Consider the following 26,901-nt stretch of genomic DNA (forward strand, 5'->3'; position numbering starts at 1 on the left):
CGAAAGCTGGACTTTTTTTAAATTTCGAGGTCGATCGGCCTTTTTTGTGCATCATGTCGCTCCAAGATTATCTCAAGAAATATGTCTCTGAGGAACCTCAGGAGCAGGGATCAGAGTCAGATTTGTCCGAGACAGAGGAAGGACCTGTTATTGTCGAGAGAAAGGTGCAGTCCAAGGGTTGGACGTCAGTAGAGACGAAGGAGACGACAGGTCCGCGACCGAATCTCATGCAGGACGGCTCGCTGCCAGGTCTCAAGACTGGGGAGGACATTAAAAGGTCGATGGAAATGAAACAGCGTCAATTGGAAGACGAGAAGCGCAAGGTTCAGCAGCATTACGATCCAAATAATGTCGAGACAGTCTACAGAGATGCCACTGGGCGGAGGCTATCCAAAGTTGAGGATCCAGACGCACAAAGAAAGGCAGAAGAGGAACGGATAAAAGAAGAAATAAAGCGTATCAATGAGAGCGAATACACAGCGATACGAAAACAAAAGGAAGAACAACGATTAAAGCAGCTAGGAACAGAGACACAGGAGAGCAGAGATCACCAAAAAAAACAGATTGTAAACGACGACGACCCTGCGTTGCTGTTTGACTCAAATCTACAGAGCCGCAAAAGAAAGCTTACCAATCTGAGCGCGACAGGCAGAAAACTATACGCTGAAACCGGGTATCCAGACAATAGGTTTGGCATACGGCCTGGCTGGCGTTGGGACGGGGTGAACCGCACCAACGGGTTCGAACAGCGGTGGTTCGAAAGACGGCAGGAACTGGAGCAAAACGAAGTTCTAAAGTACACATTACAGGAAGATATATAGCTCAAGCCTCTTCTTTCTTAGCGACCTTTGGCTTCTGCTTATTCTGGGGCTTTTTCGTGGATCTGTTGGCCTGCTTGTTGGCCGGTTTGGTGGCAGGCCTGTCTGCAGAGTTCCGTGGTTTCTGGCTGTTGAGCATGCCCATGAGCTCCTGCGAGCCGTTGGTGTTAGCAGGCATAGGCACAGGTAAGGGGAGTCCAGGAGGAATGCCCATCATGGAGTGTGGACCTCTCAGAGGAGCCGTTGGCTGCATCACGTTACCAAGAACAGAGTTGAACACATTTTGAGCCACTCTATTTTTCTTAGAGAGGCTTGAAAGAGTTGGGTCGGCAGATTCCTTGGCCTCACCCTGAGTGTCACTCTTCTTGATCACGTTTAGCAATTCCTTCTTGTTTCTGAGTTCGTTCTCCTTTTCTTGTTTCTTCTTCAGCAAATAGCGCTTCTTGACCTCGCTCAAATCTCCCTGAGCAGTCTTGGAGGAGGCCTTTGAGTGGTAAATGAACTGCTTGTCAGTCAAATTTAGCAACACAGAGGAATCCAGCGTCAGTCCTCTTTGAGTCTTCAGCCTGCCACCAAAGGTATTACCAGTGAGCAGAGGCTGATCGAATAGAACTTGCAACTCGACCTTGGACTCAAGCGATCTGATGCCGATCACAGTTCCCTTGGAGAACAGAGGAACATTACCCGAGTCCAAGACATAAACAACACGGTCTCCAAGAGAGAAGTGCTGCTTTTTGAGCAACTGGAACGACTGCGACGGAGCCAAAACAGCGTTTCGTGGAATTCCTTTGATTCCCTTGGTATCCAAAGGCTGTGGCTTTGCCATATAGTCGATAATCTGTTGCTCGAGCTCTGCAACGCCAATTTTGGTGAACGACTCAGATTCCAGGCTCACAGTGACAAACGTGGACTTTTTCTCCTTGAGGAACGACTGCACAGCATCCAGCTTGGCCCTGAGCTTGTCCGGCTCAGCAATCTTGAAAATTTCTTTAGCGCTCGGAATAGAGGATCCCTTGTGTTCCATCAGGGCTTTGAAAACATCAGGGAATTTCTTCGTGTACTCCTGGATCAAGCTGATAGCCAAATCGCTGTACTCCCAGTATCTATCATTTCTTCTTGTGTATCCCAACACTTTCATCTTCTTACCCTCAAACTTCAGTGGAAGGCCAATGTCGTATCTTCTTCCACCAGGTCCTTCTACCGCATACGAAGACGTCAGTTTGGACAGGAACAGAGGAGAGAATTTTAAAATTTTGGCAACAGTCGACGACGGATGGTATCTGATGGCTTTCTTTTCATGCTGTGCTCTCAGAACGCCAAAGTTGGGCTCTGCCTTCTTGGATATCCTCGACACCTTCAAGGTGAGCTTGTTGTTCTCGTGATCAATAACGTCTGCGGGAGCACCGTATGCGAAAGCACCAAGGAAAACAACTGTCGAGTTCTTCGGAAATTCCTCCTCTATAGGAACAGGAGGTCTTGCCTCAAATCTCGTATCTTTGTTGATCACCTCATCCACTATTAATTGAATAGGATAGCATTCAATCTCTTTGGCGTATGTTTTCACAAACGCTCCGTGTTCGTTTCGGATCAGCCCATTGACAGCTCTAACATAGACCAATCCTTCAATAGGGTTCTTTGTGGAAGAAGTTTTGGCGCCATCTTCAGATTGATCATCAGCTTCTGCAGCTTGGAATCGAACACCCTTGTTGGTCTGTAGTTTGTGATACAAAAGAGATCTGGTCTTTTCAAAATCGTCTCTTTCAAATGACTCCAGCGGAGACGAGACAACTTTCGGCACAGATCCCATCTTCACTTTCTCGTATCTCATAAGGTTGTCAGTCACGTAGACAACCTTAGCCTCTCTCAAGAATGGCCATTTCGTGTAAACAATCTGTCCAACATACTCTTTGGCAAACTGTTCCACTGTCAGACTGCTGTGTAGATTTTCCAGCGTCAACATTAATGTCATGGCTTTCGATGGCTGTTGGAACACCACGACATTGGCATATTCAAGGTTGTATTGACATGGGATGGTTTTCAGAGATGGGAAGCCAGCCAATGCTTCTCTGCCAAACTTGGCACCCTTACACAAGCCAAAGTTGATTTTCAGACCTTCAAGTGAAGGCAAGTGGAACTCGGTCTCCGTGCAGTGAGACTCAAAGTCACTGAACGATGCAGGCAAAGGAGACTTGATGAGGTGCTTGATTTGAGGATTGAAATGGAACTGCAAGTCGGTACCAAATGAGTTTCTTTGTTTCTCTTCAGGACTCAATTTAGAGTCAAACGGAGCCATCGCTTCAATCAGTCTTTTCTCATCCACAAAAGACAAAAGAACAACTGCCTCCCATGGCGCTTTCTTGCCATTCATATCAACTTCACAATCATCTGGATAGAAATCTATGATTGGGGAGTTGGAGTCCGTCATCAGTGGTCTGTAGACAGTAGGAATCAGTTCTTTAGACCTGGCAGGCAAGACAGCCATCAGCTGTTGGAAAGGCTTAAACGGATGCCCCTTCTCAAAATTAATCTTCACATTCAGACCCTTGCTAACATCAGAAATGCGCGGAGCATAGTGGTACCTGTAATACCAAGGCCAGGATGAAATTCCTTTGTAATAGTAGTTCAAAACCCATTGCAGCCCTTCAATATAGTTCTCAGCCATGTCTCTGATCTTGTCCTCGTCATTCAAAGAAAATCCAACCTTCTTCTTATAGTATTCATTCTTCCATTTCACGAATCTAGCATCGTAAAGGTCCTTTTGCGATTCCAGCGTTTCTTCGTCTTCAACAACGATGGCAGTCTGGTACTTCTTGATCACTCTTCTGATTCCTTCCACTCTTTCATTGAATTCTTCGTCAGTCTCGTCGGGATTGATGCCATCGACATCCAATCTGGCAGTGTATGTGTCCTGAGACTTGCTGTGGATAACCACAACACCTAGTTCAAACAAGAATTTGGCAATGACGTCTCTATTGATCTCACTGTCAAACGCTTCACGTGGAAGAGGAAGTTCAGGAACTTTAGATTCGTCTTCTAGCATGGCTTTGACGTCAAATTTCTCTGAATAGACGCGATATATCCACTCTCTCACAAGTCCAACAAACTTCTTCTGCTGCTTAAGCAACAGCTCTTTACCCTGTCTCAGTCTCTTCTTCATTCCTTGCTTCGATATATTGTCAAGCTGCTTGTTGAACCACTCGACGTCGACTTCACCTTTCTCAAAATTCTCCAGCTCGAAGACGGATAAATATTCCAGCCACTTTCCGAACCGTTGGAGATTGATAGTTCCAAACTCATTGATGTATCCGTCCATGTCTCTGATAGCTTCTTTGAAAGTCTCAATCAAAAGCGGGAAAGCACCTTTGTTCAAATGCAAATCCGGCAAGTTCGGTAGGAAGTCGTTTCCTATCACGTACATGATAAGAATGAAGTCGTCAATGATACGCTCAAAATCGTACTCGAATGAAAGCTGATCTTGCAGTTCCTGGAATTCCAGCTCCATATATTCTCTGACCAGCGAGATATGGAGCAAGAAGAATGTCTGCTGCGTAAGGTCGTCATCGGAATGAGAGTTAGCTTTTGGACCAAAGGTCACTTCCTCTCTCAACAGAGCAAAATGTGGTTCATGAGCGACAAGGCCCAGCATAATAAGATCCGCGTCCAAACCATAGACACAGTGTCTGGTGTTAGGATCGTAGTCAGGCTGAGCTTTCTGCGTCCTGATGAAGTCCATGATCTTGTGCTCTCCTTCACCGGGCACCTCGTGGCCGGACAGAATGATACGCATATTCTGCCACCTCGAGTCCGAGGAAGCTTTTTGATTAATGTAGAATTTCAAATTTTGGGTCAATTTGGCCATGAACTCTGTACCTGGAGTAATTGCGTTGGAGTCAAAAGGAGGTTCCTTAGGAATTTCCTTTCCTTCTTTGATAGCTTTCTCCAAGTTCTGCTCGGCCTCAATCGCACTTCGGAACCGTCTAGCACGCTGCTGGTTCATTTTTGCTCTAGGAGCAACTCCATCAATAGCCATGTAAAACACTTTCTGAGGCTTAATGATGTTGAACAGATGATCAATGTAGGCAAAAATGGCACCAAACATTTGATCGTCTGTCATTCTAAGCAATGAACTGTCGTTGGTATGCGTGCAGGTATGCAAAATGGAGTTCATATCGAGATAGAGGTTGTCAAACTCTGGAACGGGAGTCAACCCATCAATCTCGTTCGATATCAGTGGCCATCTCTCAGAGATGAACCGGAAGAACTTTGGGATACCTAAATGTTAGAGCAGAGTGCAAAAGACTAAAACTTACCCATTCTAAATTTGTGATAGTAAGCGTGTTTAGCTTGTCTTTTTTTATTTAATTCGACACTGAAAATCTGTGGCAATGAGAGGCTTACCCGGAGGAAATATTCAGTGAAAATAAAAATACAAATATAATCCAGACATTGCAAATGTTTGGCAACACAGCAGGCGCCTCATCTACAGGCGGAACAGGCTTCTCTTTCGGGGGCTCTAATGCTTCGAAGCCTGCATTTTCCTTTGGGAACACTCAAAACAATACTCCAGCTGGCTCCCAGCCCAATTCTACAGGCGGTCTGTTTGGGGCCAATAACAACAATACCACGGGATCTACAAACATCTTTGGGGCCAATTCGAATACAAGCAATGCGTCAACTGGATTTGGAAACACAAATTCCTCGACTTCTGGAGGATTATTTGGAAATAACACCACCTCAGGTGGATTATTTGGCCAAAACAATACGTCCACCGCACCAAAACCAGCATTCTCGTTTGGTAATAATGCAAACAATACCAATCAAACAGGAGCCTCCGCAAACACAGGTTTCTCATTTGGAGGAGCTTCGAACACTCAAAATAATACGCAAACTGGCAACCAAACTGGAGGCCTTTTCGGATCCTCAAGCACTTCTGCTCCTTCCACGAATACGGGATTCTCTTTCGGAAATACCAACAATGCAGCCAATAATACATCCAATACGTCCACCAGTTTATTTGGAAATAAACCTGGAGGGCTATTTGGACAACCGTCTCAACCTACCGGCACAGGCTCTTCACTATTTGGAGGAAATCAGCAATCAGGCTCAGGTGGCCTTCTGGGTAACCAGCAAAACACTGTTGGCACATCGGGAGGTCTTTTTGGCAATCAACAAAATAGCAGTTTAGGAGGCACAGGCAGTCTTTTTGGCAACCAACAAAATACATCTGGAACGTCTGGAGCATTATTTGGCAACCAGCAACAAAATACAAATCTCAACCAGCCCCAACTGCCTCCGTTAAACCCTATGACCAAAGTGAGCGATCTACCGGAGGCTTTTCAAAAAGAGCTGGAGCAGCTGGACCAATACATTCAGACTCAAGTGGCTATTGCGGAGCGACTAAAGAACGACGAGGATGAACACAAAGAACTTATCAACAGCATTCCTAGAGACATTGATTTCCTTGAGAAACGTTACTTTTCTACTAACCAGGCTCTTAATAGCGACCTGAAGTTCGTCGAAAGCTTCAAAAACAAGACCCTCGAAAATTTTGACAACTGGGTGGAGAAATTAATCAAGGTCTATTTACAGCTGACCAATCCAATGATTCTGGGAATGTCCAACAACGAGCAAGCAAAGTCTGCAGATGGCACGGTAACCCAAATCATTGGAGTTAATGGAGTTAGGACTGCAGGCCTTTTGCAATCGCAGCCTTCCAAGTCGCAACAGCTGGATAAAGACTCCCATGTGAATGTTCCTCAAATCCTCAACAGCTACTACAGTGCCAAGATTGAAGAGTTTAGACAAAACATTGACAAGTACCAGTTGATTCTGCAAGAAGTAGAAAATTCAATTAGCGATCTAGACAAGGTTTCATTAAGTGGAGGCCCGGCCATCGGTTCATACGGTCTCGATATGATTGTCAGCACATTGAAGGAAGAATTCCAGCTTTATGTCGAGCTGGCCAATGAGTTTGCAGAAGTCCACCATCAGGTTAAAAGGCTCGATGACGGGTCAATATAGATGTACATTATGTATGCAGCGAATGTATGAAATATGCAGCGAAGTTATGTCTTGGACTTGTGCTTTTTTTTTATCTTCCCATCTTTCACCTTGCTCTTCTTCTTAGATTTATGCTTATCTTTCTTCTCTTTATGTTTTCTTTCCTTTCTATCTTTTTTGCACTTCTTTTCGCTCGTCTTCGACTTGTCACCCAGATCAAATATCATCAGTTCTTCGCTTCCTGTTCTATCTATTTCCGGTTCTTTTTTTATCGTTCCTTGCAGCAGCCCCCCTTTCACGAACATCCTGTACAGCGGTGACTGGCTTTTGGCAAATTCCTTAAGGGACTGTGCATCCTGAACAAAACTAACAGCACCATTGTTGCTCGTCACATCCAGCGATTTGAGCTGTCCGTCAAACATCTTCTCCCACCATGCCTCAGCTTGATTACTCGTGTGTCCTATTCCAAACGTATTCTTCTTATGAGTAACCAAAATAGGTCTCTTCAGGCCTCCCTGCTGCAACGCTTCCCCCTCGATCCATCCGTAGCTCTTCAAATAGCCTCGCGGGTCCATCTAGGAATTAATTCAATATTTTTTCTAAATTTTTTTATCAAACCTGTTTGAACTTACATAATCTGATCTGCGTTCTGGTAAAATCTGAGATTATCAGCATTGGAGTGACCAAAGTCGAGGATCTCAATGTATGTACCCCCATCTTTCTGAACAGCAGCAATGCATCGTCTATAATCCGATTTCACTTGCCAGACATTACCATCCACATCGTCAAGCAAATCTCTGATAAACTTTCCGGTCTGCGTGTCCCACATCTTCAGCATTCCATTCGATCCTGATATGATGATGTTGTCGTTGTGCTGAATACAAGTGATTGCCGAAGTGTGTCCCCTCAAAACATGCTTCATATCACCAGTATTTGGATCCCAGATTCTCACCGTAGAGTCGGCAGCTGCGGATACCAAAGCATTTTCAGACAGAGTGACAAGACCAACCAGATTCTGGTGGCCTTCCAAGATTGCCACCGTCTCACCCGTATTGAGGTCCCATATCCTTACTGTGTTGTCAGCGGAACCTGAAATGCACCTATTTTTCTTCACGTCCAAGACACAGCTGTATATTCTTTCAGTGTGGCCGGATAGGAGCCATTTACATTCTCCCGTTCTCAAATCCCACACGCGAGCGTTAGCATCGTAACTGCCACTCACAAGGATATTGGCCGATCCTGAAACGGCACGGATGGAGCCCGTGTGGCCACGCAGCACTTTCACCAAGTACTTGTTAGACGTTTCGTCAAGCTCAATTGGTTCGTCCGGAAGGTCTTCGTCTTCTCCCGTTATAGGCAACCTCCAGACGTAAAGAGTCGAGTCTCTGGAACCAGTAACTACCAACGGCACCTTAGGGAACATTATAGCATTACCTTCGTCGTCGACACCTATTTGTTTAGGCTCCAAAATCTCCAGGCATCTGACAGTCGAGGTATGGCCACGAAAAACATGCGTGCATTTTCCCTGTTTCATATTCCAGATGCGAACTGTTCTGTCTGTTGCTCCGGAGGCCAATATGTTTCCCAGGTATTTCATTGCCCAAACACCTCCTGTATGGCCTGAAAGGACAGATCTGAGTTTTCCGGTATTGATATCATAAATGGTGATGCTATGATCAGCATCACCCGCGACGATTTTATCGTCGTCAAATTGCAAACATGTGATCACGTCTGGGCCCTGCCCAGGCAACGTGATACGGCGAGGTTGGAAATCTGGATTTTTCCATCTTTTGGAAATTGCCAGTCTTCGTCTGTATATCCATTTCGTAATCTGACAGGAGTTCATGTCTGGATTTAGCGACTTAACCCAGTCATATTCTGACTCAAATTCATCTGTTGTGGCAATAAACCCGTCCTTGAAGAGAAGGTCTTTCCAGAAATCGTAGCTCTCCATGGAAAGCTTAAGCCAGCTTCTGCAAATTTCAGAAGTCCGCAATAAAGACTCGTAGTCAAGATACCCGAATATCTTCATACTGATCTCTGATGGTAGAAGCGAAACCAAGTCTTTTCTCAGCGAGTTCCTTATGGTCTCTTGTAATGATGAAAGAGTGGATCTATCGGTTTTCTGTAGTAATGACCAGAGCAGATAATTCACTTCTGAGGATCCGACTGGAAGCAGACTAATCAATTCATTGACGGACTTGAAAATCTCTGCTCTCTCCTCTCTTGTCTGAATCACTCTGGAGCCGTGGTCATCAGTATACTCCACTCCCTCAAAATTTTGGGGATCAACAAGGTTTCCGGACTGTATTGGTGACGCGCTGGGTGATGGAAGCGGAAGTTGCTGCAACTCGTCAGTGTAGTTGGAGGACGTGCTTATCACGAAGTTGGATGGTGTGGCCATCTTTGCAGAATCCGAGCTGCTCGACGACGAAGCTGATGGGGATGTCACTGTCGGAGCCCCGGCCGGTAAATTATCCACCATGCGTTTTTTGCTAGGAGGACTAGACCCTGTTTTATCCACAACGGCGTTAGTATCGATAGCTATGTCTGTCATCTCAGAGTCGGAACCCCCGGACGTAAAACCTCCCGTGTTAAGGCGTTTTCTGGAGGCTCGGCTCTCGGTGTCGGGGTCTTGCCCAATATCGACGCGCGTTTCACAAGCTTTAGCTGATACGTCTTCAGAGAACGGCAACACGGAACCCAGGCTGATGTTAGAAAGCGGATACCTGATCGAGTTCACAGAGGTGTGCTTGTTCGAGCTTGTTCTTCTAGGCGATGTCATGGTATATTTTGGTGGGAGATTGCGGTGTTGTTGTGTTTGCCTTCACCAACCTCTTAGTGTAAAAGCTTTTGACTGTAAAAGGGAATAACGGAAAACAAATAGCTGTAATAGTTGCGAGACTGTGTTCGTGAATAGTGGACCTGTAACTATATATAATCTAAACTCTGCTTTCCGCTTCAAAACAACATAATTATATTTAATTTTATTTCTCCTGCCGATTCTGCTACAAAATTTCTGGCCGCACCGAAAAAAAATCCCATCGCGCTTGGATGTCAAGCCTTACAATAGTTTCAACTGTGTCGCTGTTTTTTCATCTTTTTCTGAATTCTGGAAAACTCCTCATCATCTAGATCGTACTCAGATTGCTTGGACCTTTTGGATTGTTTTTTACTTTGTTTGCTGTATTTGGCGATGAGGTTGTCAAAAGTATGCGATTTTTTAGACTGGATCAGCTGCCGCAAGGAATCTTCTGATCCGTCCAGTTTAAGCTGGTTTTTCTCATTGATTTCCTTCAGAGCCTCCTCCGCCTCTTTGCTCTCCTTCTTCAACTGACGGAACATCTTCTTCATTTCTGAGCTACGGTTTTTGACATACGTCGTCCAGTTCTTGTAGTTCTTCAGCTCACCATCCACAACCATCTGTTGCACCAGCTTGAACATGCGGTCCTCTTCCCCTTTCGAGAATTCCAAATGAGGTATTGTCTCAAACAGACGTAAAAACTCTCCCTCGTAGTAGATCATCGTTTCCAACACGTCTTGGTATTCCTCCTCTGAGCCCTGATAGCTTTTCTTATCCTTTTCGATCAGCTCAGCAGTGACTTTTACATCTGACTCTCTCATCTCCTGGAAGAACGCATACCAATCGAAATCGTCATCATCTGCTACGCTCTCATCTAAGTTTCCTGTTTTATCGTAACGTTCGCGTCTTTTCGGATCACCCAGTACCTGATAGCTAAACTGTATCTTCTCAAACTTTGTTTTGTACTTCTTCTGATCATGCTCCAATAATTTGTCAGGATGATACTTGAGACACAGTTTATAATAGGCCTTCTTTATCAACGGCGGTGCGTCCTGGGGATTGCACCCCAATTCTGCGTACGGATCAATGTCTGGGAATGGGACAGTCATCAATTAAATGCTATAATTTCGCGTAGCTAAAAAAAATACTAAATATTTTGGTAGTTGTGGTTCTCTTGGGCAAGGAGGTTTTTGTGGTCTGCTGGATTCGCCGCAGACTCGTATAGTGTCACCACTGGGTCTTTGGCCAACGGAGTGAATTCTCCACGTAGTTCTATGGAGTAAAGTTTAAGCACCTCGTCGTCGTTATCGCTCCAATTGTTCTGGAAAAAAAGTGTGAGAGAGGAGACCCCGCTGAAGTGGTGGCGAGGGAGATAATGTTCCACAAAAGTGTCGTCCGCGACAACTTCTCGTGGCAACTCTCCATCAATTTCAAGGCCAATTTGTGGTTGCTCGATCTCGTGCGTAGCCTTTGTGTCCCCCACGGAATCAAAGTCTAAGCTGTCTTGGTTCTTGTAAAGCTTGATGATGCGGGGACAGTGGTCTGGTTGGCGGGCTGTCCGAAGTATGATCGAGTATAGCTTCACTGATCCTTGAAAGGGGATTCTGAGTATGAATTGGTTATCGGCATCTGATCTGATTTCAGGTATCACTTCGTACTTGTTGGTTTGCGTCTTGAACAGTTTCTCCAGGTCAGAAGACGGATTTGCAACATTCAAAGCCACCAGCTGGGTCGTGAGCACATGGGAATTGATTGACTGCGACTCGTTTGTAGGAATTGGAGGGACGCCGTGTGAATGACGGTGACAGGACATTAGCTGTAAAATAAATAATACTCAGGGAAAAAAATAGCAGTAAATTACTATGGACGAGGCTGTTTTAAAACACCTCCAGCGCGTGCCAAATTTGGAACAAGTGGTTGTCCGGAAAAACGACGGCATAAAAGAGAAGCTGGATGTTTTGCTGTCCAAATGCGAGCAGACACCGGCAAATATCGTGCTGATGGCAGAGAATGAAGGAATACAAAAACTGCTTACAATCGTGGAAATCATGAAAAGAAAACACCCAACTCATCAGCAATTCAACAAGCTTACCTACAGGGAAAAGTCTAGAGAGGCCTCCGGGCCGCAGGACGAACTGCGGCTGCAAAAACCTATAAAAATGCCTATTCTTTACATCTACCTCCACATCGGCACAGACGACTCGAAAACTATAGATATGGACGAATTGAAGTCCCAGCTCGCAGACGCCGACTGGTCGTGCCAGTCTAGCTCAAATTAATATCGCATGATCGAAATGTATATTTTTGTCTATACCGTTTGTAATTGCCTACTCCTGGGATTCAGATTGAGGCTCTGAACTCGTCTGGAACTTGTCAACAGAGAGGTCACCTGGGAAAGTACCGTTGGCCCTTTGCTCATCCCACTCATCAACCCACGAAGTTGGGCACAGGGACTGGAAAGTGGACAAGAACACTTTGCATGGTCCAAAGTCCTCACCCTTAAGAGCAACACACTTGTGGTAGTCCAGGTAGGATTGGTAGCAGTGCTTGGTCTGGTTTTGTTGAGGGAATCTAGCGTCGAAGCCCGGGGTTTGGAGTTTGTATTGTGGTTCACTCATGATGCAGTCTGCTGATTGAGGAGTGTATAGGGCGATTTTCGAAAAAAATTTCCAGCCTGCTACGGGACGCTTCCCGCGAAAATTGCCTGTTCAATAGCATGTTGTATTTTTACACTATTTCATTGGCCGGGGTCTTGCTTATGTAAGAAACTCGTCTGAGGTGAATTTTTTTACTATGCAACAAAAAAGCGTGTCGCATGTCTAGAGGAGGCCCGTCGATAAGTGCTTTTGCGGCGCTGAGCAGCGCTGACGATGACGAACTGATTGGTTACGAACAGTCAGACGAGGACGCTGAGTCTGTGGGTGAGCAACGGCCAGTTTCTGAGCCGCCAGAGCTGGCTCCTTCCAAGCCCTCTGTGCCTGTCTACTCAGCTCCAAATGCCCCCGTTGTTGTTTCTTGCTCAAAGTTTGTGCCCACCAATGAGAATGTGGTTTATGGACGGGGTTATGTAGTTATTGGGCTGAAAGCAGACGAATTTCTTATGGTCAAGGGCCAGTACACGTTGAAAATCCAGAGAGGAGCCGTGCAAATAGACTCTATCTTGTACCACTCGAGCCATGATGCTATCAAAATATACGGGCTGTCACTTTCCAGTATTCCACTAATCTCAGCTGCACAGGTTACCGACCAGAGTCTAGTCGAAGATACGGTTCTGCCAGAAACGGAACATTTATTCACGCCAAACTACAAATCGGTGATTAGACTCGATGACGTTTTTGACGGCATGGAGAAAATAGGCCTTCTTTATCCGCAATTGAAGAATATCCATCCAAACAGGGAGGATATTGACGAGTTTGAGGGCTCTGCATTCGCTAAATCTTTTTACCCTTACTCTTTCAAAGTGGTGGAAAGCCCGAGTAATAATCTTGGCACATATATCAACAAAACCTGGAAAAACGCTTTGGAAACGCTTGTCAATGATTCTGGGGCTGCTGATAGCATGCGTGTATTAGTCATTGGGGCCAAAAATACCGGCAAATCCACGTTTCTTCGACTGCTACTTAATAAACTGGCGTCTCACGAGCATATCTCGCCCAAAGTGTTAGACATTGATCCAGGACAACCTGAATATTCTCTTCCTGACTGTATATCTTTGACTACGCACCACAGACCCATACATGGTCAATACTTTCCGTTCCTTTGCGACCGTCCAGCACGATCTTGCTATATTGGTTTCAATACTCCCCAACGTCAGCCCATCAAGTATATTTCGCAGCTGAAAGCGTTGGCAACACATCTGGACATGGAAAATGGTCCGATGCTAATAAATTCTCCGGGGTGGATCAAAGGATTCGGAGTCGAGATTCTGAAAGAGCTTACTGCTGCAGTCCGTCCAACTCACCTTGTCTACCTTTCCTTTGGCGGCGAAGACGATAACCAGCTGTTATGCAATCTGACCTACGAAAATCTCATACGCGTTCCTGTCCCTGGGTTCACTTCTAGGGCATCTGATATAGTGCGCTACTCACCTTCTCAAATCCGCAACTTTAGACTGCTATCTTATTTCCATTACAATCGCTACGACAAGACATTTGATTTTGAGCCATTGCTGGCAAGATCTCCATACAAAATCAGCTATGCCGATTTCTCTAACAGAGAGAAACTACTTAGATTCCCAGGGTTGTCGGGTATTTCCATTTTGGATGCTGCAAACATCAACCACGAGGACCTGGTCGAGTGCTTGGAAACTCAAGTCGTGGCGGTGTTTGAGCTTGAAAATGAGGAATTTATTAACTATTACGACGAGATGGTCCAGCATAATCAACTGAGCTCACTCGAGTCCTATCCGAATCTTTTCAACAATACCCTCGAATCGGTGGTGTCTGAATTTCGAGGCTTAGCTTTGATCCATTCAATCAACACCACGGCCAAATACATCAATCTATACACGCCAATTGATGTTGCACGTCTCTCCAAGTCACTGGCCACCAACGAAACCAAACTGGTGTTGGTGAAAGGACGATCCGATCTTCCAACAGAGGAACTCATCCCCAAAATGATTGCCAAGACGGCTCTTCCATACGTCACATACACGGCCTTTGGCAAAGGTGCGAAATCCGTGAATGTTCGACGCAACATTCAGCGCAAAAAATAGATAGCATAGACTCATATCTCATGTAGCTACCAAAAACTGCATTTGATTACTCTTTTGAGTTTTCCAAAGCGAGAAATTTAATTTTTCATATTTATCATCATTGATTTTTCAATGCATTCCGCAGAATACCTCGAAGTACGTCCAACAGAGATCTCGTCGATTCTCCAGGGAGGTTACAACCATCCTCTTCTTCGCTCGTGGCAACATGAGAGACAGTTGACCAAAGACATGTTCATATTTCCGCTATTTGTGACCGATAACGAAGACGATGAGGACGACATTCCATCGCTGCCAAACATCAAAAGATTTGGCGTCAAGAAACTGATTCCCTACGTCGGCACCCTGGTCAGGAAAGGCTTGAGGGCTGTTATCTTGTTCGGAGTTCCGCTGAAAGATGGAGTCAAGGATCCCGTGGGAACTGCTGCAGATGACCCAGACGGACCTGTTATCCAAGCAATCAAGGCACTTAAGTCAGCATATCCACAGCTTTACATCATGTGCGATGTTTGCCTGTGTGAATACACTTCACACGGTCACTGTGGCGTGTTATACGAAGACGGAACCATCAACACTGAGGTTTCTGTGCAACGAATCGCAGCAGTCGCCGTGAACTACGCAAAGGCCGGCGCAAACTCTGTTGCGCCATCAGATATGATTGACGGCCGTGTCAGGGCTATTAAACAAGGTCTCATAAACGCAGGCCTGGCCCACAAGACATTTGTGATGTCGTACTCTGCAAAATTCAGTGGTAATCTATACGGCCCATTTAGAGATGCTGCATGCTCTAGTCCTGGCCAGGGAGACAGAAAGTGTTACCAGCTACCATCTGGTGGAAGAGGTCTGGCAAGAAGAGCCCTGACTAGGGACATTTCGGAAGGAGCAGACGGTATTCTCATTAAACCGTCCACTTTCTATTTGGACATTGTTAGAGAGGCCAGCGACTTATGCGGAGATTATCCCGTTGGCTGCTACCATGTCAGCGGCGAGTACGCTATGTTGCACGCTGCAGCCGAAAAGGGTGTTGTCGACTTGAAAACGATTGCTTTCGAGGCTCATTACGGGTTCCTCAGAGCGGGAGCCAGAATTATCATCTCATACTTCACTCCAGAATTCCTTGAGTGGCTCGATGAGCCTATCCCGATGTAAATAATCATAGACCGGCTATGAAAACACTAGTAATAAATAAAGATAAAGTTTCATGCAGGTAGTGGGGCAGGTTGCTCCTCTTCGCGCTCCTCTGGTTGCTCCATTTTGATATCGGGCAGAGGTTTGTTGACAACTTCTGGAAGCTGGGCCGCAACATCTTTTTGAGGAGCCTCCTTTGCTCTCTCCTGTTTTTCCAGTTCCTCGAGTTCCAGATCCACCTCATCTTCTAGACTCTTGGACATAAGCTCTCCCAGTCTATTGCTCAACTCTTCCTGGTATCTGATTCCCTCTTCTGAATCGTCCAATATTTTATCCACTTTCTCTATGCTCATTTCTTTGTTTAACTGTTTGAGGACTTGATTCCCCTGTTCGAGGCCGTAAACAAAGTCTTTTTCGATAAGCTTGAACTCAATTGTATTTATCAGCTCTTCCAGCGTTTCAGCTTGCTTTTCCACTGTTGAAAGCAGGTTTTGTTGATATTTCTTCTTCCTCAATGCCAGGAGGGCTTTCCTACGATTATTTTGTTTGACGCATTGCTTGGCGATCTCTGTCTCTCTGTCAATGACCGTCTGAATTTTGACCGACACTTTGTGAAGCTTATCTCTTTGCAATTTCAGTTGCAAAATCGCTTTATCCTGTGGCGTAATTTTGGGCCCTGAGGATGCTGTATTGCCCATGGCGAGTAGATAAATCTAAAATAATATAATGCAGGAAAAAAATTAAAAAAAAATTAACGGAGTTACCAACTTTTGATGGCCAAGGTAAAAGCCCAGAAAGGGGGCATTCTCCAGCGTGAGATGGACGATAAGGTCTATAATAGTATTATGAATTTGCTGGAGGAGCAAACTGAGATTATGAGGTCTAAGGGAATAACTAATGGGCCGTTGACCATGGCACTAGCGAAGGACCTGACGTCGCTACAAATTTTTGAATATGTCAAGCTGAAAGACGCTTCTTTCAGGAGAACCAAAGACGATCATTTGCGGTATTCGATCGATCGTGTGTGGAAAACGGTGATAGCGGATGAGGAAGAGGAGATGAAAAGTATGGGTATTGATCCAAGCACTTTAAAGATCAAGGACGAAGAGTCAGAAGAACAAGACAACATGATGGAAGTCAAGGACACTAATCAAGCTAATAGAAGTGTTGTGAGTTTATGGAAAGAGGAGAATGACGTCCAGGCATCTGCCACCGAAACTGCAGAGCCAGACGAAAAAAAAGCCAAAAAAAGGTCCAAGGATGGGTCCAAGCACTCGAAAAGACCTAAGGTGGCTAAGGATCGCACTCCGCCAACCCTCACTCTTAGCCAGCTTGGTGGTCTGGATGACGTGGTTTCGCAGCTGATGGAAGTCGTTGGAATGCCTGTTCTCCATCCGGAGATCTATATGGCTACAGGAATTGAGCCTCCACGAGGAGTTCTTCTCCATGGTCCTCCGGGATGTGGAAAAACCACCATTGCATATGCGCTTGCAGGTGAGCTTCAAGTTCCGTTCATATCGATCAGTGCGCCGTCCGTGGTTAGCGGAATGTCTGGAGAGAGCGAGAAGAAGGTCAGAGAGATATTTGACGAGGCCAAGCAACTAGCCCCATGTTTGGTGTTTTTTGATGAAATCGACGCTATTACTCCCAAAAGAGATGGCGGTGCACAGCGTGAGATGGAACGACGGATCGTGGCTCAACTGCTCACTTCGATGGACGAGCTTTCGCTTGACAAAACTGACGGAAAGCCTGTGATTATTATTGGCGCCACTAATCGCCCAGACTCCCTAGACACAGCCCTTAGAAGAGCAGGACGATTTGATAGAGAAATTTGCATAAATGTTCCAAATGAACATGCGCGGTTCAAAATTCTCGAGAGCATGGTCAAGAATTTGAGAATCAGCGGAGAGCTTGATCTTCTTTCGATAGCCAAGATGACACCAGGGTTTGTGGGTGCGGATTTGAAGGCACTGGTGACGGCCGCAGGTATTTCTGCCATCAAGAGAATTTTCACCTCCTTGAGCGAGGAAGACGAGAAAAAGCTGCTTTTGGAAGGGGTGCAATTGCAACAGGAAGAGAACAAGGAGGATGGGATGGAGCTGGACGAGAACCCCGAAGAGCTTCTGCAGAAAAGCAACGAGCAACCGCAGTTTAGCAAGCTCTCTATAATTCAAAAATTCCTCATCAAACACCCTACAGCGCTGACTCCAGAGCAGCTGGCATCTTTGTGCATAGAACACCAAGATTTCGTGACGGCCCTGCCTCAAATCCAACCATCCGCAAAAAGAGAAGGCTTTGCCACCATTCCAGATGTCACGTGGTCGAACGTGGGTGCTTTGGCGAACGTGCGGGTGGAACTACACATGGCCATTGTGCAGCCTATCAAACGGCCCGAAATATACGAGAAAGTTGGTATTACGGCGCCAGCGGGCGTGCTTATGTGGGGTCCTCCTGGTTGCGGTAAAACACTGCTGGCTAAGGCCGTCGCCAACGAGTCGAAGGCCAATTTCATTTCTGTCAAAGGACCAGAGCTTCTCAATAAATACGTTGGTGAGTCCGAGCGCGCGGTCAGACAGGTGTTCACTCGTGCAAGAGCTTCAGTTCCGTGTATTATATTTTTCGACGAACTGGACGCATTGGTGCCAAAAAGAGAGTCGTCACTGAGCGAGGCGAGCTCGAGAGTTGTCAACACTCTGCTCACCGAACTGGACGGCCTCAACGATAGAAAAGGTATTTTTGTCATTGGAGCCACCAACAGACCAGATATGATCGATCCAGCCATGCTGCGTCCCGGAAGACTTGACAAGACGCTTTATATTGAGCTTCCTAATGCTTCTGAGAGACTGGAAATTCTCAAGACATTGATCGCCTCCAACGGAACACCTTTGGATTCCAGCGTCGACTTGGCCGTCGTGGCGCACGACGAGCGGTGCCGCAACTTTTCTGGTGCCGATCTCTCGTCGTTGGTCCGTGAGGCAGGTGTTATTGCATTAAAAAAGAAGTTTTTTACCGGTATCAGCATTGGAGACGAATCTATTGAGGAATTACATATGGACGATGACGTTGTGGTGACAAGTGACGACTTTGAAAAGGCTTTGGATAGCGTGAAGCCGTCTGTGAGTGACAGAGACCGCCTAAAATATGAGCGTCTTAATCAGAGAATGGGATGGAGCCAGGCCAACGTGGTGGAGCAGGACAAGTAATTCTCATTCTTACTCTTTTCTGAATGGTGGATCAGGCATAGGTGTATAGTTCTGGTCGTACAGATGATCTCTGGTTTGCAAGCCTTTGTACTTTAATGACGTGATATCGACCATATCCTCATTGAGCTCACTGATAGAGCTAACTCCCAGCAATTTCATGTCCCTGATCATTTCGGTCTTGAGGATTTGGATCGCTTTTTGAACGCCTTCTTCACCATAACTAGCCAATGAGTACAAAAATGGCCTTCCCAGGCCGACGCCTGAAGCTCCCAAACAGAGAGCTTTGATAATGTCCGAGCCCCTTCTGATTCCTCCATCAATAAATAGCTCAAAGTTCTTGTCTAGTCCTTTCTCCTTGAGAAGCTGCTTGCTCTCAGCGAGTATTTCGATTGGAGGCATGGCGAAATCAAGCTGACGACCACCATGGTTCGAGATCAGGGCACCTGCAAGACCGGCCTCAGCGGCCTTAAGCACATCATTCTTGTTCAAAACACCCTTCAACACAATAGGAAGCTTGGTCATCTGCTGGATTTGTTTCATATGGTCCCAGGTGAGACTGAAGTACTTGACATCCGAATGAGCATACACCTCGAGAGCCTCTGTCGTTCCAGAATCAATCCGTGCTCTGATCTTGCTGTCTTTTTCACGATTACCGAGGGCATTGAGGTCGACATTGATGAAAACGGCTTTGATATTGGGCATGCTCTCCAGTTTTTTGAAGAACTCGGGAGCCTCGTCAAACTGTTTTTCGTTGTAGAAATGCAATTGATAAAAGTTCTGCTGTCCCGGTTTCAGGCCAGCACAATATTCCTCCACTGGGAACGATAATTGGAATGGAATTAAATGGATGATGTTTTCCAGCCCAGCAGCGTTGCGGAGACCTCTTTCTGCTATGGGATGGGCAGAGGGAGAGCCGGCAAATGCGGTGATGTAGAATGGCGCAGAGAGTTTGGTGCCCAGTATTTCTGTATCCAATGAGCAGCTGCTACTATCAATCAAGCATTGAGGTCTGAAGAAAATTCTGCTGAAGGCATAGTGATTTTCCCGCAAGGAAATCTCGTCGTCGGAGCCGGTGGAGTAGTATCCCCAGATTCCTTCAGGCAGAACTTTTTTCGCAACACTCTCGAAATCTGTCAGGGAGTAGATGGTGGAGAGCGAAGGCTTGTTGGCAATGGCCTCTTGCCGTTCTCTTTCTTTTCGATCCTCTTCATCCTCGTCGTCATCATCGTCGTCCAAGAAAACTATGCGTTTTTTCTTTCTTGAGTCGCTGAACAGAGGGCTCGAGTTGGTTGCCAACAGGGTGGCGCCTAAGGCCATTCCTGACATCGGAATTGCCCACCTGGATAGACCTCTGCGGGAAAAGTGTCTAAGAGTACGAGTAAACATATCTTGCAATGTGAAATGACTGTGCCCAACTAGGGGCATTTAAGTATTTTTCACTCAGATCTTATCCGACTTTCCTAATTTGGCAGTCGCGCTTTAGATAGGTCCAGGCGATGAAACTGTTAGCGAAGAATTAGGAGGGGGATTGGGGGTCTTATAAAGCAGCTTCCTGAGCCGTGTGACCAAGTAGCTGTGGAACACAAAGTGATCACTCCTGTATGTTAGCGCGATAGGGTCGTATCTGGCGAACTCACAATAAAATGACTAATATCAGAATATTGAGCCAAAAAGACACAATTAGAATGCAGAACATGGCCTGTACAGCGTGGACGACTCTGGCGACATAAGGGTCTTCCATCTTGCAGTAAGAACAAGAAACAAATTTAAAAAAGAGGGATTGCCCTATCCGCCTACCCTAAATGTTTCGCGGCGCGTTGGAAAACGCGAAATAGTAAACATATAATTTACTGCGATACAACCATGGGTCAGTCATTTGTGGCTCCCGCAGAGCCCGGCGATTCCAAGAGCAGCGTGGACAGCTCGCCGAGCGATGTGAGCGTTTCCGGACACAGCTCGGTCCACGTTTCGTCGCAATCGTCTCCGGCTTCGGTACTCAACTTGCCGTCAAAGCTGAGCCCCAACGAGCTCGAAGAAATGGACAGCGACGTGGAGGCTTTTATACAGGTTCTCGAACGTACGGAAGCCCAGCTACATAACGCCAAAGCCATGGAGCAACCGGAATTGGAGCGGCTGATCCAAATGGCAAAACAGACGGTCTTGCGCCTCAATTTGAACAAAAACCTGGTAAAGTACCAATTGAGGAGCAACATGGAGGAGTATGCAACGGAGCGTCAACTTCTGCTCAAAAACATCGCAAGCATCGAGAAAAACATCCACATATTACAGAATGAGAACGAATGCATAAACATGAAGAACCTGAAACTGATCAAAAGCTTGAAAACGCTCAAGAATGACAAGGTGAAAGCACTCAAGGCGGAAAACGCGCTTCTACGCAAACAGATCCAGGACCAGTCGACCCGCAGCCCGACGATGTTGGATGCACTGGGAAGACTTGCGTCGCACGTGCTGGAAGAGGGCGAGTAACGATAGCTTGCGCTAAATATGATTTTCCTTGGTTGGCTATGCCCGCCAGAGGGTCCGGTGGGACACATGTACGCCTTAGCATTCCGACTCTGTCTCCTCTGGTTAGACTATGCATTGCGGTGCACGGATGTTAGTTTTCCATTTTCTATTTCTAAATTGTAGTAGCACCACAAATAAATATTTCAGCATGGAGACTCTGGTGCTTGTTGCCATTGTGGTGATTCTGGCCACCTTTTTCCTAGGAAGCACGATATTTGCACCCTCTCGAACAGTGGAAATCAATCCCGCGGCCGACGATGTGGCTGTGGAGGAGCAGGAGTTCACTCCTCGTACTCTGTATAAGTACAATGGGTTCGATCTCGAGCAGATATATATTGCAGTGAAGGGCAATGTGTATGATGTGTCAAAATCCAGACAATTCTACGGTCCATCAGGGCCATACTCGAACTTTGCTGGCCACGACGCATCTCGTGGACTAGCAAAAAACTCGTTTGACGAGTGTAAGTATCTACTGTTTGTCTCAACTAACGTATAGCCATGGTGAGGGATTTTGGGGAGCCAATTGACGATTTGAAAGATCTTACGGAGGCAGAATGGAAAGCCCTGGATGGCTGGGAAGAAACGTTCAAGTCCAAGTACCCTAAGGTGGGGGTTTTGGTGGAGGAAAAGAAATAGAAATAAAGATACATGAACCGAAATATCGAGAGTAATTTTAGTTTGATTTACAATTTTAGAATTAGTTTAGATGATATCTCTAGACGATCTAACTCCCAACAATTTGGGCCTAATAAACGTGATAGCATACGCGTCCTATTCGGACCAGGAGCTCGAGGAAATCAAAGAATCTGGAGAACTCGCGCAATATGCATACTACAACGAGGTCCCTGTGGGCTTGGTGATCTGCAAGCCCCTCCAACCCGTGAACTCAAAATCGCCTGCAGGTCTGCTGGTTGATAAACTGTGCGTACTGCCTGCCTACAGCGGTAAGTATGGTCTAGAAGATAAATTACTGGAGTACGTCGAGAATGTTACAAGAAAGAGACACCTGGATAAAATATATGTGGTTACCGAGGAGCCGAGCCAATGGCAAAAATTTGGCTTTTCGTACGAGGACGCCTCGCAAGAACTTTATCGGAACCTCAACCTGGTAAAAGAGGGCCAGCAGCTCTTGAGGAAGGCGCTGAACAACTGAGGCCTGACTATACAATGTCTATTGTTGACTCCTGCGTCCAGGGCTTACCTAAGCAATTTCAGCTTCATAATAAATAGTCGAGTAGAGCAAGCACGTCAATAGAGTTGCCAAATATCACCAAGATGGTTGACTACGCCAACTGGCTCAAATCCGTTTCCGACGACACTAATATTGGTCGTCTTTCTATTCCAGGAACCCATAACTCTGCTGCGTGCCACACTGCGCTTCCTTCTGTCCAATGTCAGGGCGCATCTGTTACCAAACAATTAGAGCACGGAGTTCGGTTTTTGGACGTGAGACTGTCTCGCAACTTCATCACAACCCACGACGATGACGAGCACAGAAATGATCTAATTGTCATTCATGGCAATTTCCCCGTCAAACTGCTCGGATCCGTCAAGTTCAGCGAGCTTTTGGACGAGGTGTATAAATTCGTCGACAAGCACCCTTCGGAGTTTGTGATCTTGTCCATAAAACAAGAGGGCACTGGTACCTGGGACAACCAGAATGATGAGTTTGCCAATGTCATCAATGACCGCTTCATCTCGAAAAATAGGGACAAATGGTACCTGCGTTCTGAGCTGCCAACATTGAGAGACTGCCGAGGTAAGATTATCCTGTTCAGACGTTTTGGTGTCCAAAATGGGGAGAAGCAAGGCTCTTTGGGTATTCCTGCCCCATCTTGGTCTTACAATACCACTGATGACGATAGAGGATGTATCAGGGTTCAAGACTTTTGTGAGATAAAGACCGAGCAAGATATTCCAAAGAAGGCGGAGTACGTTAAGAACATGATCAACAATGCCAAGAACTACAACAGCAGTAACAGTGACCCAAAGCTATTCATCAACTTTTGCTCGGGATCGAACTTCTTTGACCGTGACTGCTGGCCAGAGAAAGTCACCGAGGGTCTTATGGTGGCCAGCTTAGACGAGTGCTACGGCAAGGGATGTGGTACGGTGATTTTGGACTATAGTGAAAAGAACGACTGGAAGTTGGTCAAGAAGCTTGTTGACCAGAACTTTTAAGTATATGTATAAGTGGTTGATCAAATGTCCAGATAAATTGCTGTAGACGACATGCGGCTGCTGAGCTAAGAGAAAAAAACTTTGGGAAGAAAAAAAAAGACGTCACAGACAGGATTCGAACCTGCGCGTGCAAAGCACACCGCCTTAGCAGGGCGGCTCCTTAACCACTCGGACACTGGGACTATTTTACAAAAAAAACGAAACATCACGACCTACATTTGTCCCGACTCGTAACCAATACAGACTAGTTTTCACTTGTACTTCTTTACTAGTATTCTTCTGTCGAATTTCATAATTGCAACCCTACCATAAGATAGGGCCGCACTCAATCAAATTCTGTCGATATTGCCCCTTACAGCGTCGCTCTAGGCAAACGCTGCATCCAGCTCAAGATGACCCAATTGTCGAGTGACCGAGCGAGGCACGGGGCGCGCGAAAGCGGTTCAAATGATGCATATATTCATTATATTTCATCCCAACTGTACATCTTCAGCTTTGTAGTTGTCCAGAACTATTCGGTAGATGAAATTAGGTGAGAATCCACCAATGTTGGTGATGTAGATGTCGATGTGTTCCGGAACCACGTAGTCGAACAACGGGTTCGTCACTTCGCACTTTCCAACAAGATCGCTGTCCTCGTACGGCAGCACCTTGCCTGAGTTACCCACCTCGATGAGAGAGTCTCTATCGAATGGATACGTTGGAGAAAATTTGTATAGTCCTGCCACTGCAAACACCGGAGTTCTATGTTCTTTTGCACACTCGCACACGGTTGCGACACCGGCAGCAGTGACACAGCCGCCATTTGCAAAAACAGAACGCGCTCCAATTAAGACTTTTCCAACCCGCGACATGACCGCAAAGACCGTGGAGTCAGGAATGATGACCGTCTCGATATTCATCTCTGCGAGCTTTTTGGCAAAGCTATGACATTCGTTGATATCGTTGGGGTAGCATTCTGTGATAAGAACGGTGAACTTACGTTTCAGACTGGCTTTCAGAAGAAAGTTCAAAACTGTCTGTGACCCAGGTGTGGGAGTCAGCAGCACCTCGTTCTCGTGAATCAGGTCCACTGTCATCAGCTCAATATTCTCGTGCACAGAAGCGATTTCGTCTATCAATTCGCGGATTCCCTGGATGACCACCGACCGAAGGTCCTGGTTGGGTTGTTTCGTGGCCTGTGTTCCCTGCGGCTTGGTTGTGTGCGTCGTGGACAGCAGTTGGAACATAGACGTATTATACGGTGCATTATTGGCGCTCTGGGTGATCGAGTCTTCGCTCACCTCGTCTCTGATGATGGCCAGCACACGTCTGACGATATTCCCTGTCGCAAACTCGCGAGGTTGGGCGTCTATCAGTTTACATCCGACTCCTCTGATCAGGTTGATGAACTCCTCGGTGCTCGACCATCTCGAGCTCGATATCACTCTCATAAGCAGCCGACATGTCGCGGTGGCAACATTATAAGATCCCGTGATCTGTCGACGCTTTAGTTTCGAGATAAATGAGTCCACGAGGACCTCATATTTCTGGGTGGAAGACATTACGACCAGAAACCAGTAAAAAATTTTATTTATCGTCGCGTCGACCCAAACGTATTTTAAGATATGACTGTTGGTATCTTGGTTGTATCAGAATCGGTTTCCAGGGGTTTATCGACCGACAAGGTTGTTGACGCATTGAAACAACACCTTGATGGCTTTGAATTGAAGGCTCACAAGGTTGTGCCAGACAAGAAGGAAGATATCCAGGCTGCAGTGGTGGACTGGGTGAAACAGGATTTCAAGCTTATCTTGACCGCTGGCGGAACCGGCTTCACCAAGACTGACATCACACCAGAGGCCATTGAGCCATTGTTGGACAAAAAGGCGCCTGGACTGGTTCATGCTATGCTGTCCTTTTCTCTTCAAATCACCCCTTTTGCCATGCTTGCTCGGCCGGTAGCTGGTGTTCGCGGAGAATCTTTGATTATCACGCTGCCCGGCTCGCCAAAGGGAGCCACGGAAAATTTCCAGGCAATCAAAGGGGTCATTGGGCACGCACTTTCGCAACTGGGGATTGAAAGCTCAAGATTGCTGCACAAGGAGTCCGGTTCAGGCCATCATCATCATCATCATCATCACCATCATCATGGACACCTTGCCAAACACGAATTGGTCGATTCGGTCGTTGCGAGACATCGAGTCTCGCCCTATCCCACGATCTCTGTTGATGAAGCATACTCAAGGATCAGAGAGAACACGCCAGCTCCAGAAGTAATCGAGCTGAGCATTTTGGATCCTCGTCTAGTGGGCAGCGTGGTTGCTGAAAATGTTACTGCCCAGATGGACGTTCCAAATTTTCGCGCAAGTATTGTGGACGGATATGCGATGATCAGCTCTGATGGACCGGGTGTTTACCCTGTTGTTAGTGTTTCGCATGCTTCCAAAAATGACCAGAAAGAGCTGGTTGCAGGACAAATCGCGAGAATCACCACGGGGGCGCCGCTTCCTGAGGGAGCCGACGCCGTAGTGATGGTCGAGGAAACACGACTAGTTGAAACCACTGAGGACGGGAGCGAGGAGAAGCTTGTTGAGATACTGGCGAAAAACGTCAAGACAGGGGAGAACATCAGGGCCATTGGTTCTGACACCAGGAAGGACAGTTTGGTGCTCGCGAAAGGATCAAGAATCTCGCCAGGAGGAGGAGAAATAGGGGCGTTGGCGAGCGTGGGGGTCAACAAAATTAAAGTGTACCGCAAACCGGTGATTGGGCTGCTATCTACTGGAAATGAACTGCAGGACGTGCAAACCGAAAAATTGTTACATTATGGAGAAATATACGACAGCAACAGACCGACGCTAGTGTCCATAGTGCAGAATTGTGGGTACGAGTTAGTCGACCTCGGAATAGCCTCAGATACCAAGGAGTCTCTTATCAAAATTATAAAGGACGCTGTGGACGTCAAAAAAATTGATTGTTTAATTACCACTGGAGGAGTGTCCATGGGAGAGCTTGACCTGCTAAAACCGACGATCGAAAATGAACTTCACGGTACAATCCATTTTGGACGTGTCAGAATGAAGCCTGGCAAGCCAACAACTTTTGCAACAATCGGCAAATCCACCGTTGTCTTTGCTCTACCCGGTAATCCTGCCTCTTCTTCTGTTTGCTACCATCTATTTGTCCTACCTTGTTTGTTGAAATGGCAAGGACTTGAGCCATCAGTTGGCCAAAAATTGCCTACAGAGCCAATTGTTAAGGTCAAGCTTGCAGAGGACTTGAAACTGGACCCACAACGTCCTGAATACCAGCGGGTCAGCATTTGTCAGTCAGACATGGCTCTAGTTGCGAACTCTACAGGGTTCCAAAGAAGCAGCAACATCGGATCTTTTAAGAAGGCCAACGGACTTGTGTGTCTTCCTGCTGCCAGTGACTTCGGAAAATCGGTAATCGAAGCAGGGACGGTGGTGGACGCCATTCTCATCGACCAGATCTATGTGTGATTATATAAGCAAGCCTTAATATTTTTTTATTTCGCCAATTTCGAGA

General features: G+C 46.3%; 20 protein-coding genes and 1 non-coding gene across 21 annotated transcripts; 11 read left to right on the forward strand and 10 right to left on the reverse strand.

Annotated features, from left to right (window-relative positions):
* Nucleotides 1–53: 53 nt before the first annotated feature.
* Nucleotides 54–821, forward strand: HPODL_03405 (Pre-mRNA-splicing factor CWC26; the record flags this gene model as incomplete). The annotated part of the gene is made up of 1 exon (XM_014079716.1): nucleotides 54–821. One exon carries the CDS (start codon nucleotides 54–56, stop codon nucleotides 819–821), a length of 768 nt encoding a protein of 255 aa, XP_013935191.1.
* Nucleotide 822: 1 nt separating this feature from the next.
* On the reverse strand, nucleotides 823–5,132 carry HPODL_03406 (5'-3' exoribonuclease 1; the record flags this gene model as incomplete). Its single annotated transcript, XM_014079717.1, has 2 exons — nucleotides 823–5,090; nucleotides 5,129–5,132. The coding sequence occupies 2 exons, from the start codon at nucleotides 5,130–5,132 to the stop codon at nucleotides 823–825; spliced, it is 4,272 nt and encodes a 1,423-aa protein (XP_013935192.1).
* Nucleotides 5,133–5,270: 138 nt separating this feature from the next.
* Nucleotides 5,271–6,839, forward strand: HPODL_03407 (Nucleoporin NUP49/NSP49; the record flags this gene model as incomplete). Its single annotated transcript, XM_014079718.1, has 1 exon — nucleotides 5,271–6,839. One exon carries the CDS (start codon nucleotides 5,271–5,273, stop codon nucleotides 6,837–6,839), a length of 1,569 nt encoding a protein of 522 aa, XP_013935193.1.
* A 44-nt stretch (nucleotides 6,840–6,883) lies between these two features.
* On the reverse strand, nucleotides 6,884–7,393 carry HPODL_03408 (uncharacterized protein; the record flags this gene model as incomplete). The annotated part of the gene is made up of 1 exon (XM_014079719.1): nucleotides 6,884–7,393. One exon carries the CDS (start codon nucleotides 7,391–7,393, stop codon nucleotides 6,884–6,886), a length of 510 nt encoding a protein of 169 aa, XP_013935194.1.
* A 53-nt stretch (nucleotides 7,394–7,446) lies between these two features.
* On the reverse strand, nucleotides 7,447–9,603 carry HPODL_03409 (Cell division control protein 4; the record flags this gene model as incomplete). The annotated part of the gene is made up of 1 exon (XM_014079720.1): nucleotides 7,447–9,603. One exon carries the CDS (start codon nucleotides 9,601–9,603, stop codon nucleotides 7,447–7,449), a length of 2,157 nt encoding a protein of 718 aa, XP_013935195.1.
* A 290-nt stretch (nucleotides 9,604–9,893) lies between these two features.
* HPODL_03410 (putative J domain-containing protein) lies at nucleotides 9,894–10,730 on the reverse strand (the record flags this gene model as incomplete). Its single annotated transcript, XM_014079721.1, has 1 exon — nucleotides 9,894–10,730. The coding sequence occupies one exon, from the start codon at nucleotides 10,728–10,730 to the stop codon at nucleotides 9,894–9,896; it is 837 nt and encodes a 278-aa protein (XP_013935196.1).
* Nucleotides 10,731–10,768: 38 nt separating this feature from the next.
* Nucleotides 10,769–11,434, reverse strand: HPODL_03411 (uncharacterized protein; the record flags this gene model as incomplete). Its single annotated transcript, XM_014079722.1, has 1 exon — nucleotides 10,769–11,434. One exon carries the CDS (start codon nucleotides 11,432–11,434, stop codon nucleotides 10,769–10,771), a length of 666 nt encoding a protein of 221 aa, XP_013935197.1.
* Nucleotides 11,435–11,483: 49 nt separating this feature from the next.
* Nucleotides 11,484–11,900, forward strand: HPODL_03412 (uncharacterized protein; the record flags this gene model as incomplete). The annotated part of the gene is made up of 1 exon (XM_014079723.1): nucleotides 11,484–11,900. One exon carries the CDS (start codon nucleotides 11,484–11,486, stop codon nucleotides 11,898–11,900), a length of 417 nt encoding a protein of 138 aa, XP_013935198.1.
* A 48-nt stretch (nucleotides 11,901–11,948) lies between these two features.
* HPODL_03413 (cytochrome c oxidase subunit VIb) lies at nucleotides 11,949–12,239 on the reverse strand (the record flags this gene model as incomplete). Its single annotated transcript, XM_014079724.1, has 1 exon — nucleotides 11,949–12,239. One exon carries the CDS (start codon nucleotides 12,237–12,239, stop codon nucleotides 11,949–11,951), a length of 291 nt encoding a protein of 96 aa, XP_013935199.1.
* A 197-nt stretch (nucleotides 12,240–12,436) lies between these two features.
* HPODL_03414 (Protein GRC3) lies at nucleotides 12,437–14,335 on the forward strand (the record flags this gene model as incomplete). Its single annotated transcript, XM_014079725.1, has 1 exon — nucleotides 12,437–14,335. One exon carries the CDS (start codon nucleotides 12,437–12,439, stop codon nucleotides 14,333–14,335), a length of 1,899 nt encoding a protein of 632 aa, XP_013935200.1.
* Nucleotides 14,336–14,446: 111 nt separating this feature from the next.
* HPODL_03415 (Delta-aminolevulinic acid dehydratase) lies at nucleotides 14,447–15,481 on the forward strand (the record flags this gene model as incomplete). The annotated part of the gene is made up of 1 exon (XM_014079726.1): nucleotides 14,447–15,481. The coding sequence occupies one exon, from the start codon at nucleotides 14,447–14,449 to the stop codon at nucleotides 15,479–15,481; it is 1,035 nt and encodes a 344-aa protein (XP_013935201.1).
* Nucleotides 15,482–15,531: 50 nt separating this feature from the next.
* HPODL_03416 (myristoylated subunit of escrtiii) lies at nucleotides 15,532–16,158 on the reverse strand (the record flags this gene model as incomplete). The annotated part of the gene is made up of 1 exon (XM_014079727.1): nucleotides 15,532–16,158. The coding sequence occupies one exon, from the start codon at nucleotides 16,156–16,158 to the stop codon at nucleotides 15,532–15,534; it is 627 nt and encodes a 208-aa protein (XP_013935202.1).
* A 147-nt stretch (nucleotides 16,159–16,305) lies between these two features.
* On the forward strand, nucleotides 16,306–18,663 carry HPODL_03417 (Ribosome biogenesis ATPase RIX7; the record flags this gene model as incomplete). Its single annotated transcript, XM_014079728.1, has 1 exon — nucleotides 16,306–18,663. The coding sequence occupies one exon, from the start codon at nucleotides 16,306–16,308 to the stop codon at nucleotides 18,661–18,663; it is 2,358 nt and encodes a 785-aa protein (XP_013935203.1).
* A 9-nt stretch (nucleotides 18,664–18,672) lies between these two features.
* Nucleotides 18,673–19,989, reverse strand: HPODL_03418 (uncharacterized protein; the record flags this gene model as incomplete). The annotated part of the gene is made up of 1 exon (XM_014079729.1): nucleotides 18,673–19,989. The coding sequence occupies one exon, from the start codon at nucleotides 19,987–19,989 to the stop codon at nucleotides 18,673–18,675; it is 1,317 nt and encodes a 438-aa protein (XP_013935204.1).
* Nucleotides 19,990–20,526: 537 nt separating this feature from the next.
* HPODL_03419 (uncharacterized protein) lies at nucleotides 20,527–21,150 on the forward strand (the record flags this gene model as incomplete). Its single annotated transcript, XM_014079730.1, has 1 exon — nucleotides 20,527–21,150. The coding sequence occupies one exon, from the start codon at nucleotides 20,527–20,529 to the stop codon at nucleotides 21,148–21,150; it is 624 nt and encodes a 207-aa protein (XP_013935205.1).
* Nucleotides 21,151–21,337: 187 nt separating this feature from the next.
* On the forward strand, nucleotides 21,338–21,825 carry HPODL_03420 (Heme-binding protein involved in regulation of cytochrome P450 protein Erg11p; the record flags this gene model as incomplete). Its single annotated transcript, XM_014079731.1, has 2 exons — nucleotides 21,338–21,650; nucleotides 21,686–21,825. The coding sequence occupies 2 exons, from the start codon at nucleotides 21,338–21,340 to the stop codon at nucleotides 21,823–21,825; spliced, it is 453 nt and encodes a 150-aa protein (XP_013935206.1).
* Nucleotides 21,826–21,895: 70 nt separating this feature from the next.
* Nucleotides 21,896–22,342, forward strand: HPODL_03421 (N-acetyltransferase; the record flags this gene model as incomplete). Its single annotated transcript, XM_014079732.1, has 1 exon — nucleotides 21,896–22,342. The coding sequence occupies one exon, from the start codon at nucleotides 21,896–21,898 to the stop codon at nucleotides 22,340–22,342; it is 447 nt and encodes a 148-aa protein (XP_013935207.1).
* Nucleotides 22,343–22,464: 122 nt separating this feature from the next.
* On the forward strand, nucleotides 22,465–23,370 carry HPODL_03422 (1-phosphatidylinositol phosphodiesterase; the record flags this gene model as incomplete). Its single annotated transcript, XM_014079733.1, has 1 exon — nucleotides 22,465–23,370. The coding sequence occupies one exon, from the start codon at nucleotides 22,465–22,467 to the stop codon at nucleotides 23,368–23,370; it is 906 nt and encodes a 301-aa protein (XP_013935208.1).
* Nucleotides 23,371–23,470: 100 nt separating this feature from the next.
* On the reverse strand, nucleotides 23,471–23,552 carry HPODL_05426. Its single transcript has one exon. It is a non-coding gene; the product is annotated as a tRNA-Ser (tRNA).
* Nucleotides 23,553–23,840: 288 nt separating this feature from the next.
* HPODL_03423 (Translation initiation factor eIF-2B subunit beta) lies at nucleotides 23,841–24,914 on the reverse strand (the record flags this gene model as incomplete). Its single annotated transcript, XM_014079734.1, has 1 exon — nucleotides 23,841–24,914. One exon carries the CDS (start codon nucleotides 24,912–24,914, stop codon nucleotides 23,841–23,843), a length of 1,074 nt encoding a protein of 357 aa, XP_013935209.1.
* A 63-nt stretch (nucleotides 24,915–24,977) lies between these two features.
* On the forward strand, nucleotides 24,978–26,855 carry HPODL_03424 (Gephyrin; the record flags this gene model as incomplete). Its single annotated transcript, XM_014079735.1, has 1 exon — nucleotides 24,978–26,855. One exon carries the CDS (start codon nucleotides 24,978–24,980, stop codon nucleotides 26,853–26,855), a length of 1,878 nt encoding a protein of 625 aa, XP_013935210.1.
* Nucleotides 26,856–26,901: the final 46 nt, after the last annotated feature.

This window comes from Ogataea parapolymorpha, chromosome IV (assembly GCF_000187245.1).
Source record: "Ogataea parapolymorpha DL-1 chromosome IV, whole genome shotgun sequence".
Classification (NCBI taxonomy): domain Eukaryota; kingdom Fungi; phylum Ascomycota; class Pichiomycetes; order Pichiales; family Pichiaceae; genus Ogataea; species Ogataea parapolymorpha.